This window comes from Ochotona curzoniae, unplaced genomic scaffold (genome assembly GCF_017591425.1).
Source record: "Ochotona curzoniae isolate NIBS_2020 unplaced genomic scaffold, NIBS_Ocur_1.0 scaffold_3208, whole genome shotgun sequence".
NCBI lineage: Eukaryota > Metazoa > Chordata > Mammalia > Lagomorpha > Ochotonidae > Ochotona > Ochotona curzoniae.
In genome coordinates this window covers 7,659,323-7,672,391 of record NW_024467106.1, presented here as the reverse complement: position 1 = coordinate 7,672,391, position 13,069 = coordinate 7,659,323, and the positions used below count along the sequence as shown (strand labels likewise).

At 41.8% G+C, this 13,069-nt stretch overlaps 1 protein-coding gene across 5 annotated transcripts in view; it reads right to left on the bottom strand.

The window, feature by feature from the left end:
* Window positions 1-13,069, bottom strand: part of NR6A1 (nuclear receptor subfamily 6 group A member 1) — a 178,112-nt gene that overhangs the window by 151,904 nt on the left and 13,139 nt on the right. For all 5 annotated transcript variants that reach the window (XM_040963021.1, XM_040963019.1, XM_040963017.1 and 2 more), the window contains exon 2: window positions 2,491-2,532. In XM_040963021.1, the coding sequence (XP_040818955.1) occupies window positions 2,491-2,532 (42 nt within the window). The remainder of the gene's footprint in view (window positions 1-2,490; window positions 2,533-13,069) is intronic.

Below are 13,069 nucleotides of genomic sequence, written 5' to 3'. Positions count from 1 at the left end.
CCCATATGCACTAGCAGAGAGATGAACTGCCAAGTGGAGCTGCTAAGACTCAAACCGGTGACAATGTGGGATGCTGGCTATGCCATAGTGCAGTCCCTTCCACTCAATCTCATGGTTTCCTATCACTTGGAAGGGCTCAACAGAGCCCCAAGATCGTACAATGAACAAAATCTTGCTTTTGTCTATTTTTATTCTAAAAATAAAATTCTTATGTACTTTCTCAAAGAGAAAAAATGAAAACAGTGCTGAGCTTCACAAAAATATTACAGGAGTAACTGTAACTCGATGAATATTTTTTTTAAGATTTATTTTTATTATTTTTTCATTGGAAAGGCAGATATACAGAGAGACAGAGAGGAAGATCTTCCGTCCGATGATTCACTCCCCAAGTGAGCGCAACAGCCGATGCTATGCCGATCCGAAGCCAGGAGCCTCTTCCGGGTCTCCCACACAGGTGCAGGGTCCCAAAGCCTTGGGCCGTCCTCGACTGCCCTCCCGGGCCACAGGCAGGGAGCTGGAAGGGAAGCGGGGCTGCCGGGATAGAACCGGTGCCCATATGGGATCCCGGGCGTGCAAGGCGAGGACCACTATGCCACCGCGCCGGGCCCTCGAATATTTTTTTAAAAACTGTCTTTTTATAGATTCTCATTCTATGTTGCTGTATAAAATTGTTTCAGTATCTGTACATTCTCATGTAATGCAGAGGTCTGCAAACCACATACAGCCAGGGAGCCTGTGGAGAAACATGAAATGAGCAAGGTACTCGGTCAAGAAAGAGTAATTCAGCAATAACCTTCATGACAGCACCAGCAGTCTTTACCCAGATAGTGGGCATTTGCTGTTTTCAACTCTACCAAGTACAAAAAAGAAGGTAAGATGGACTACTGCATACCAAATTTGAAGTCTAAACATGCTTTAAAATATATTTTTGAGGCCCTGCACCATAGCCTAGTGGCTAAAGTCCTAGCCTTGTATGCCTCAGGATCCCATATGGGCACTGGTTCTAATCCCAGCAGCCCCACTTCGAATCCAGCTCCCTGCTTGAGGCCTAGGAAAACAGCGGAGGATGGTCCAAGGCTTTGGGAACATGAATCCATGTGGGAGACCCAGAGGCTCCTGGCTCCTGACTTTGGATCAGCTCAGCTCCGGCCATTGTGGCCGCTTGGGGAGTGAAACAGCAGATGGAAGATCTTTCTTTTTGTCTCTCCTTCTCTCTGTAAATCTGATTTTCCAATAAAAATAAATAAATCTTAAATACATATTTTTATATATATTACCTGGGCCTGTGGGAAAGACACGCCACAAGTTTCATAAACTAGGTTTTTCACTGTTTGGAATGTCTAACATTTAGCTGTCCGAAAGATTACAGGGCATTTCAAGGTCCGTCCTACTGTTTAAAAAACACTCCGAACAAAGGAGCATGACTAAAAAAAAAATAACTGAATTGACCTCTTCTGCCTAACCAAAGACCATTTCCAACAAAACGAAAGGGACAAGATCTATGTTCAACCAGTTACTGCTATGGCGCAACCATACTACTTAAGACAGAGCTGTGAATTTTATAACTTCCAAAAAAAGAGACAAACCCACTTTCCTAATGTTTGTTCAACATAACGGGATTTGTTTTCTTTCACAATGAACACTGTTAGGCAAAGAACACGGCTATTTATACCATCTATGCATATATGGGGAAAAGCTGTGGAGAAGGCCCATATCCTGAGAGCTGGTAGCAGCCAGAATGGTCAAAATGTGAGCGGCATCCAACTCCAACAGCGCTGGTGGCATACAGTCAGTCCTAGGGTCCTAAAGAACACTAGGACCAGGAAAACCATTCTAAAGCTTCTCACAAATCTTAATCTAAATTAGCATTTGATTTTGTGGAATTACAGCAATATGAGTTCTGTTAGACAGTGGATATACCCACATTCTATTTCTAACAATCATAACCATATCCCAAAATGATGCATGCCACATTTTGAAAACACCGGAAACTCAAAATGATGATCTATACATTCAATGTCTACGTAATTCTGAAGAGCATTATTTTATGACACTTGAAATAATCATTCCCATATCTTAATCTTAAAAATGTAGACACAAATGCTTTAGAAATTAAACTGTGGCATGAAGATTTCCCAATTGGCAAATTTCCAACCCCGGCAAATCTTATTTGAAATCAACAGTCAACATTACTCAATACTTTTCAAGAGTAGGTGTGAGTAAACAGCTATACTGTGCAGAAGTCAGAGTACAATTGTTGTTGCTGCTCCTTCATAAGAGAATCGGTATTAATAACAACCAACTTTCTAATAAATAAGTCACAGCCACTGAATAGAGTTAGAAGTATAACTGCAAAAAACAAATTCCTCATAATCACAAACTAAAGTAAAATAAAATCTGAAAGTCAAAAAAATTTACAACAATGTAAGTTGTACATTTAAAAGTAAACACATACTTATTAATGAATATTAGCTAACACTCAGAACTTACTAGTGCCTGGATCGAGCTCTGCCAATTCATCCTGACAGAAACCTAGAGAAAAAACAATAGGAAAAAAATTATGATTTGTAAATCACTACACATTAACTTCAAATATGAAAAAACATCAAATACTGAGAGAAGAATTCGTCCTCTGGAGTCAAGCTGGGCTGGAATCCTAGGTACAACATTTACCTATTGTATTTTATTTTTTTAATGAAGAAAACTACACATATCACAGAGCTGTGAAGATTAGACAAAAATGATAGCATGTTTAGTAAAATCCTTGGCACACAGCATAAAGAAATCAATGACCAGTAGCAGGAATAATCATGGGTAAACATGCCAAAATCAGATGGAATGAAAGTCATAGGAGCCAGACATAGGGAACAGTGTTGAAGAGGCCCACCAGTCTATGGGCATACCACCCTGAATGCGCCCCATCTCGTCTGAAGAGGCCCACTGCTGGTCAGGGAGTGTAGCAAAATGGATTAAGCCGCTGCTTAAAACATTTCCATGCCCTACTAGAGTGCCAGTTCAGGTCCCAGCTACATCCCTTCCAATCCAGCTCCCGATTAACTGTGCCTAGGAGGGCAGCAGAAGACAGCCTAGGTGGCTGGGAATCCGCCAAGCACGCGGCTACAGATCCATAACTTGGAGTCCTAAGCCCTAACTTCAGTTTGGTCCAGGCCAGGCCAATGTGAGCATTTCAGAAGCAAACTAAAGAATGGAAGGTATCTTATCCTCCTTCTTTCCCTGTTTTTCTCTGTGTGTGCATGTGAGTGTGTGTGTGCCATTCTCAAAATAATTTTTATTTCAAAATCTTTTAAAAACGAAAAAACTAGGCCAGGTGCAGTGGCCTAGCGGCTAAACTCCTCACCTTGAACATGCTGGGATCCCATATGGCCGCCGGTTCTAATCCCGGAAGCTCCACTTCCCTTCCAGCTCCCTGCTTGTGGCCTGGGAAAGCAGTCAAGGACGGCCCAAAGCCTTGGGACCCTGCACCTGTGTGGGAGACCAGGAGGAAGTTCCTGGCTACAGGCTTCGGATTGGTGCAGCACTGGCCATTGTGGTCACTTGGGAAGTGAATCATCGAATGGAAGATCTTCCTCTCTGTCTATCCTCCTATCGGTATGTATCTGACTTTGCAATAAAAATAAATAAATCTTTAAAAAAAGAAACATAAAAATTACCCACACGATACCTTTGCTGTTTTACTTAATATTACCAATTCTTTCCTAATTAAAAGCAAAAAATGTACAAAGAATAAACTTACAGCAAATATCAAAGGAAACTTAAAAATAATTTTCACTGATGCAGAAAATGTCACCTGTACTCAAAAATGAAAGCAATGCTTCCATTAATAATCACATTGTTCGTACTGAAGAGATACAAAGCACATTTCATACCCCAAAAGCTACATTTGTCTGACTGGTATGCAGCTATCACAGTGGAGAAGAATCAAGCAAAATGACTGGCAAACGCAGCACGTGCTTAAGCAAAACTGATCAAAGTTCTTTCCTGGAATGATGCCTACTTTGTCCTGTTTGTTTCCTTCTCATACTCAATTTAAGTATTTCCCCAGAAAACTGTGCCTTACGCATAAGGTCACCCCTCCAGTCGTAATTACCCATCCACTACCTGGGTTGCTTCCTCAGGGTATCCATCACCATGCAACTGCCTGTTCAGATCTGACTACACTCTGTGACCATTTCTCCGGGGCCAGAACCTGAGCTGCCTCACCCACAGCTGTAATTCTCAGCATTCTGAAGAGACAAAAACACGCAGATCTAAATCACTGAACTGTACACATGAAAACAGCTGCAATGGTAAATTTTATATTAAGGATATATTACCACAACAATTAAAAGCTCTGTACCGCTGGGTCTGTGTGTGTACACTGAGCAGACCCAGAACGCACCCTTGTCATCTGATGTACCTGTGGCCTCAGGTAGGGCCACATCAAGGACACCATTAATGGCCATGAGCAGTTCTCAGATTTATCCCATACGCAACAGACATCAAAAATAAGCTTGCACATACAGGAACCTTTTCAGTCCAACTCCTACTTCAACACAATGGTTCTAAAGTAACAATGTGCAAGGAGTTAAAAAATAACTACAGAGCTTTGCTGGGAGAACCAACACACAGGAGACATACCCTCCATTCTAGGAACATCCAGAATCCTAGAAACTCTGGCCTTTTTCAGAGTCCACCTTCTATCCTGTGGTCTCTTGTACAGGTAACTCATGGACTGGTTAGAGGCTGAGAAGATACATGGCCTTGTTTTGGTTTTACTTGGTAACAAGCATAAACAGGCCAGACCACAGCCTTGTCCTACAGCCAGGTCTGCGGTCTACAAGCTAACCCTAGATCCAAGCAGATACAAGAACACTTTGCTTTGGATTGGCTTAGCATGAAATTCACATCTGCCTCTTGTCACTCCATATAGTAAGTGGGATGGCACTTGAGCCACTAGCTTTTGTTTCTCATGGGCAAACTGATAAACATTTCAGGAATAAAGAAAAACGCTTTCAAATGCAAAGACACAGCAGCGCAAGTGCACACAATAACAGCTGGCTGTGGGAGCTTCAACAAATAGCTTCCTTTCTCCACAGACAAATGTCAAGGTCATGTTTTAAAAACTGCAACAAAAACAATGCCCTTTTCCTAATGTCATTTTCTTAACATGAAAATTAAGAGGCTAGGAAAAAAAGGGGGGGAGCATATGAAGCGTGGGGAAGCCAAGGATTGTTACACACCACATATCTGCTCAGCTTTAATGCCATTTTGAAAACATGTCTATACATCCATACAAACATTAACAATTTCCATCTAATCAACCTACATCCCCTTCTCATATAGTTTTACAGGTTTCTATCTTTGTAATTACAGTCTTGAAACCAAACTTAAGACATAAGAGCTACCCCCATAACATTATGAAGTTTTAATTTTAGAGCATTTTTTAAAAATACATAAAAAGAACATAGAGCTCCAAGGTTATAGCTATAGAATAAAAAGTAGAAAAAAATGTATGGGGCTCAGCACATTAGCCTAGTAGCTAGAGTCCTTGCCTTGCATGTGCCAGGATCCCACATGGACACCAGTTCTTGTCCATGCAGCTCCACTTCCTGTCCAGCTCCCTGCTTGTGTCCTGGGAAAGCAGTAGAGGCCAGCCGAGGGCTCTGAGACCCTGCACCCATGCGGGTGACCCAGAAAGAGGCTCAAGGTTCATGACTTCAGACTGGTCGGATCAGATCAGCGCCTGCCACTGTGGCCATTTGGGGAGTGAAACAGCAGATGGAGGATCTTCCTCTCTGTATATCTGACTTCCCAATATAAATAAATAAATATTTAAAGAATTGAAAAATAAAAATGTATGAAGCTTGATAAGCCATTAGCATTTCTATGGAAAAATAGTACAGATGTTTCTCAAAAAACCTGACATACTGACAAGTCTGACATTTTTCATTTTTGGTTTCTGATTCTCTGCAAGAACAACCACCAAAAAAGATCATTAGTAACTTCATATCCAATTTAGGTTAAAGGAATGTATGCATGAAAGAAAATGTGCAAAATACTTTATTAGTTGCCATTCACTCAGTCTTTATTATGTGCCAAGCATCAGTTTGACACTGAGTTCTTACTGAAAAGTATTGACTATCAACTTCAAATTACAGGTCTAAAGAGATTACTATACTCTATTACATGGAAAGAAAAACAAAAGTGAAACAAAACATCTGCACACGGCATGTTGGGTGGGGTCAGAGTTGTGATACGGTGGGGAAGCTGGTGCCTGCAATGCTGATATTCCTTACGGGCACTACTTCATGTCTTAGGTGCTTCACTGTCTATCCAGCTGCCTGCTAATAGCCTGGAAAGCCTAATACGACATCCCAATTCTTTGAGTGTCTTCTATCCATGTGGGAAACCCAGATTAGCTACTGACTTCGCCTGGTCCAGCTCTGAGGAGTAAACCAGAGGATGTAGAATATCTCCATCTTCCTAGTTCTTTCAAATAAATTAGTAAATCTTATTTTAAAAGGTGGCGGAGGGTGGGGGGGGTTGGTTCAGCACAGTAGCCTAGCCACTGAAGTCCTCACCTTAAACACTACAGGATTCCACATGGGCACTGGTTCATATCCCAGGAACCCTGCTTCCCATCCAGCTCCCTGCCTGTGGCTTGGGAAAGCAATCCAAGACAGAACAAAGCCTTGGGACTTTGCACCCGCATGGGAGACCTGGAAGAACTCCTGGCTCCTAGATTTGGATTGGCTCAGCTCCAGCCATTGTGGTCACTTGGGGAAATGAATCATCAGATGGAAGACTTCCTTTCTGTCTCTCCTCTCTGTATATCTGACTTTGCAATAAAAATACATCTTAAAAAAAAAAGTAACAGATAATTCTGGTTAATAAAACTCTTCCTTTGCATGATACATGCTTTGCAAGACGTATGGCGTAATTGCAAGGAGCAAACCCAGGTAGTGTATACAACACCACAGCCTCAATTGGTTGTGATCCTTGCATTATTCTGGAATGCCAGTTGTGGCTACTCCACTTCCACATCAGCTCCCTTACTAATGTGCCTGGGAAACAGTGGACAATGACTCAATACCCTTGAGTTCCTGTGAGACATCTGGCTACAGTTTCCAGGTTCCTGATTTTGACCACGCCCAGCCCAACTGTTGTAGGAATTTGGGGTGAACAAGCAGATGGAAGATCTTTCTTCACTGTCACACTACTTTTTAAACAAATGAAAAAATATCACTTAGTTGAACCCATTCTCAAGACTCCTCATAAGAAACCCACATCAGCAGGGATGGAAGAAAATGAAGATGTCTCTGGCCATATCTGTAAAGAATATCTCACAGACCAAGGAGCTTGTCTGATAATGGCTGGAAAGCTTTCAAGTCAATTTCAGAAAATGTCACACATTATTCTCATCAGATGCTATTATGATGGAATAGAGAAAGCCAGCTTCTTGGAAAACACATTAACGATGAGCAGAGGCAATCAAAGTGATATCCCACAGGTGGCAGAATATACTTTTTCTCTTTGAAAACTTCCACATAAAAGGGCACCTTTTATGTTCTGGGTCATCAGAACAACAGCCAGGAACCCAGTAAACTTCTTTCCGGACTCCGGGAGAGGAGCTTGCTCTGGTCCTTACTTAGTTTCAACTTTGGGTCCCCACACTCTTTTGCAATGACCATCAGGATTGCTCTAGAACCCCCTCAAAACAAACAAATAAATAAACAAACAAACAAAACTAGAATAGATAGACGGAGAACGACAAGAAAAGCTTAGAACCAGACAGGAAACGGTCAGTGTGGATTCACTTATACCTTAGATAGGACACAAATGATTAGTTACTCCTCACTAGGGAATTGAAGATTTCTCTATACACCCCTCCTAAAACTGTTCTGCTCCTAAGCTGTTGACATGTGCCTTGTTAGCTATAAGCCAGTTTAGACTATCCTAAAATCTGCCAGGTTCAGCAAAATCATGCTTCAACACTATAAACTGCTAAATAGTAAAATGAAAATAGACACAAGACAGCTGAATAGTACCCTATTGCCATTTAAAGGGGTACAAAAGCTAGTTGTATATAAACTAAAACTGAAATCTCAATAAAATAGTCACAGGATGTGGTTAAGAACTTGTATCTTTTTAACATATTGGTTACTCAATACCATGTCAATTGATTCCATAATGTTGTAAATTGTTGTTGATGTTGTGCTAGGGCTTTCAATTGATCAGGATGATATTCTGCCAGCTATACCTTCAGTCCAGAGATGGTCTCCGCAAGAAACTGTTGAATGTATCTGGACAGTGAGATGCTGGACTCTATGCTGGGTATATGTTTGCAAAGAAAGAATCTTGACTTAATTTGAACTGTAATACTGCAACAAGGTGGAGGAATCCACCATGGGAGGAGGGCACAGGAAAGGGTTGGTGGAATCCCAGAGCCTATGAAACTGTATCACATAATGCAATGTAATTAATTTAAAAAACAAAAAAAGCCAGATCAACAATTTTGAAAAAATATTTATCCTTTAAACTGGGGGGAAAAAAAGGGTACCTTGCGCACACAATAGGCCTTGAAAATGCTTGCTCATTTGGAATAATCCTAATATGCTATTCCTAGAAAAGGGTCATATGCCAGCTAGCCTGAGAGCTGGGATTAGGTCTCACTGGGTCAGGCCACAGCATCCAGTGACACACATGAGAGCCCAGTCTGGGAGCGGGCCTGGTAGAAGTTCTCCTGGACCCATGCCTTTGCATCTGTTGACATACTTGGTAGGTAGGGGTGGGGGTAGTGATGAGTGGTGGCCGGGGCTGGACCAGGAAGTTGGTAGGCTGGCTAGGATGTTTGTACTTGCTGGTTCATGCAAGAGCTGGGCTTAGGGATATGTCTGGTGGAAATTCTTGCAAGACCGCTGACTAATCAATGCACACTTCAGCGCACTCAAGTTCACTCTCCAAATGGCTGCCTAGGTCTCCCACATAGATGCATGGTCCCAAGGTCTAGAACCATTCTCTACTGCTTTCCCAGGTATAAGCAAGGACCTGATAGGAAGTAGAGCAGCTGGGACATGAGCCAGGGACCTTATGGAATCCCTGCACTTGCAAGGTGAGAATTTAGGCAGGTCCCCAGGAATTATTTCCAAGCATGTGGATTGTGGCTGCTGACCTTTTTCTTCCATTCTACTATTATGAAAAATACACTTTAATAAACAAAAAAACATGTTGGGCCCAGCACAGTGGCCTAGCAGCTTAAGTCCTCGGCTTAAACACATTAGGATCCCATATGGCCGCCGGTTCTAATCCCGGAAGCTCCACTACCCATCCAGCTCCCTGCTTGTGGCCTGGGAAAGCAGTCAAGGATGGCCCAAAGCCTTGGGACCTTGCACCCGCATGGGAGACCTAGAAGAAGCTCCTGGCTCCTGGCTTCGGATAGGCACAGCTCCGGCTGTTGTGGCCGCTTGGGGAGTGACCCAGTGGATGAGGACCTTTCTGTCTCTACTTCTCTCCATAAATCTGATTTGCCTTCCCAATCAACATAATTTTAAATGTCATTGTTTTGTTTAGTTTGGACAATCTATGGCTCATGTAATTTCTGATCAAATTTTGCAGAACTGAAATTACTTGAGAATTTCCAAGCAACTTAGTGACTCTTGAATTGGCAATCCTTGTTATGTAACATTTTGCGTCTTCTATATGTTTCATTCGCACACAATTTTATAATTAATTATTTTGCTATAACTATGACTTGGTTAGTTTCATTAAGTAAATGTAAAAACTAGGGGGCAATGCCACGGTGTAGCATGCTAATCATCGCCTGCCAGCACTGGGATGCAGCTCCAGGCCCGGCTGTTCCACTTTGGATCGAGCTCTCTGCTTGTGGCATGGGACAGCAGCTCAAGCCTGACCTCTGCACCACCTGGAAGGCTGGGAGGAAGCTCCCGGCTCCCAGCTAGCAATCAGCTCAGCTCTAGCCATTTCAGCCATTTGGGGAGTGAACCAACAAATATAGGACCTCTCTGTACTTCTCTCTGTAAAAATGTATTTATCAGTTAAATAAATCTTTTTTTAAAAATTAAGAAACTCAAAAGATTCTGAACTCTCAATGATCTTCAGACGCACTGAGTATTTGCTCACACCATAGGCTTTACCCCTCAGAGATGTACCACACGGACAATGCTAGGAGACATGCTTTATCTTACCTAGTGACACATAAAGACCTAACTTCCTTATAGAAACAACTTCAAGGTTCCTTTATCAATAAGACAACAGTTCAAGGCTCTCTAAACAACTGAGAATAAAGCCAAACATTTCCTTATTCACACATCATGTACGATGTTGCTGACATACGGGGCATTTTTCAAAAATATTTACTTATCTTTACTGGAAAGGCAGATCAGATTTATGGAGAGGAGAGACAAAGATCTATCTGCTGGCTCACTGCCCAAATATCCACAAAGGCCAGAGCTGAGCTGACCTCAAACCATGAGCCAGAAGCCTCCAGATCTTCCATGCAGGTACAGGTCCCAAAGCCTTGGGTCATCCTCGACTGCTTTCCCAAACCACAAGCAGAGCTGGATTGGAGGTGTAACAGGCGGGCCATAGGCTGGTACCCATATGGGATCCTGGTGCTTGCAAGGTGAGGATTAGCTATTGACCCAACATAGAGCATTTTAAAATAATGTCTTCATTTCTATACTACCTGAGGATAATCAGAAACTTGTACCACCAAAGTTCTTACTTCTGCAAAATATTTTAAGAACCAATTAAATTGCTACCTTTAAAAAGTGTTAAGTATAGGTCGATGTGGTAGCCTAGCAGCTAAAGTCCTCGCCTTGCACATGTTGAGATTCTATATGGGTGGTGATTCTAATCCCAGCAGCCCCACTTTCCATCCAGCTCCCTGCTTGTGGCCTGGGAAAGCAGTCAAGAACAGCCCAAGGCCTTGGGACCCTGCGCCCGCGTGGGAGACCCGGAAGAAGCTCCGAGCTCCTGGCTTTGGATCAGCATAGCTCCGGCAGATGCAGCCACTTGAGGAGTGAATCAAAGGTCAGAAGATCTTCATTTCCGTCTTGCATATTTCCTCCTCCCTGTATATCTAACTTTCCAATAAAAATTTAAAAAAAGAAAAGTATTAAATATTTGTGCTGATTTTCCACTTGGTTCAAAAATCTCTTTGATTTTGAACAAACCTGAATAATATAAACTGAAACCTTAAAAAAAAGGACACCCTAAAAAAAATACCACCCTACCACAACCATTTCAAGCACATATTTTAAATATTCAATGAATAGATAACAAACTTAATTATGTCTGTGCTTCACTTTGGGTTTCTCTTTGCACTTTAATAGTGCTTATTAAATATTTCTGATCTTCGTGTACAACCAAGGCTATATTTAACGTTTTAGAATCAACAAAAGCTATAAATTTAGCTCAAGACAGCTTTTTTTAGTCCAATTAGATTCAAGGTCATCTCAAGGCTTTTAATTGCAACCAAAACTTAAGGAGGTTTGTACCATGTATAGTTACAGGAAAGAGCAGCTGGCTTATTCAATTTCTTATTAAATAGCACTATGAAAACTGTCTAGACAAATTGTAAGTTCTCTAAACCATCAATGATGAACACAAAGAAATAGAGCAAACACTTCTCAAACACTGACAGGTCCTTTAAAAATATTTAACAAATATGACTTATCTTTAACTATGTATTTAGACACCCAGACCTTCAAAATACTTCTATTTCCACTCTAAAACCAACTGTTAAGAATGTGACTGTCTTTCGAATTGCTATTCGATTTGTTTAAGTTCTTTCACTGTCAAACCTTGTGTAGGATCAGAGTAGAAGCTAGGGGTGGGAGTTTGTGCTGTATTTAAAAGACTAATAGGGACACGAGCATCCTACATCCTTATCAGAGCGTCTGGTTTGAGCCCCAGTTACTTTACATTTCCAATCCTGCTAATGCAATGGGGAGGCAGCACATGTTGATGACCCACTCCTTTGGGGGTTCCTGCCACTATATGGGAGAGCTAGAGGGAGTTCCTAGCTCATAGCTTCAGCCTAGACCATCACTGGCATTTGTGGCCACTAGGGGGTTGAACCAGCAAACAGAAGATTTTCCTCCCAGTCTCTCCATCTCTGTATATCTGACTTTCCAGTAAAAATAAAGCTTGGGCCCGGCGTGGTGCCTACTGGCTAAAGCTCTCACCTTGTACGCACCGGGATCCTGCGTGGGCACTGGTTCATACCCTGGCTGCTCCGTTTCCCAAACAGCTCCCTGCTTGTGGCCTGGGAGACCCTGAGGGGGGGTCCAGGTTCCTAGCTTTGGATGAGCTCAACTCCTGCTATTATGGCTGGGAGTGAAATAAACAAATCTTAAAAAAATAAATGAAGCCTAAACAAAATACAAAATTAAGTACTGATGACAACCTTATACTACTTCTGCTCTTTTGTGGGTTTGTTTGTTTAAGATTTGCGTATTTGCAAGGCAGAATGACAGAGTGAACTTCCATCCCCTGGTTCATCCCCTCAAGTGGCTGCAACTCCATGGGGGTCTCCCACAGATGTGGGGCCATCATGAGGTGCCTCCCAGTGCCAGTGTCCAGGACTCACACCAGGTACTCTGATGTGTGATGGAAATGGGGTGAAGGGTCTTCACCACTACACCTGTCCCTGATCACACCAGACATCACAATGTAAATCACACTGACAACTGATAAAAGTACTCTGAATTGCATACAGACATCTAAAAATTACTCCCGAAAACAAGATAAATTTATGTGTGTATATACATACACATATATGTATATATACATACATATATACATATATATATACATATGTATGTATATAAACACAGAGACAAAATCACTAAGACAGAGAAAATAGAATCTGAAACTGAAAATAAAAAGTTGCTTGGAAACGGGAAATTCCTTTTAATTTTTTTGTTTTCTACAGTGACCAAAAGCTTCTAATTTTAAAAACATGAGTTTAAGCAGCTGGCACCAAAGGATCTAAGGGCCGCAGGCAATTCTAGCACAGATACTCAGAAATCACAAACACTTAAAA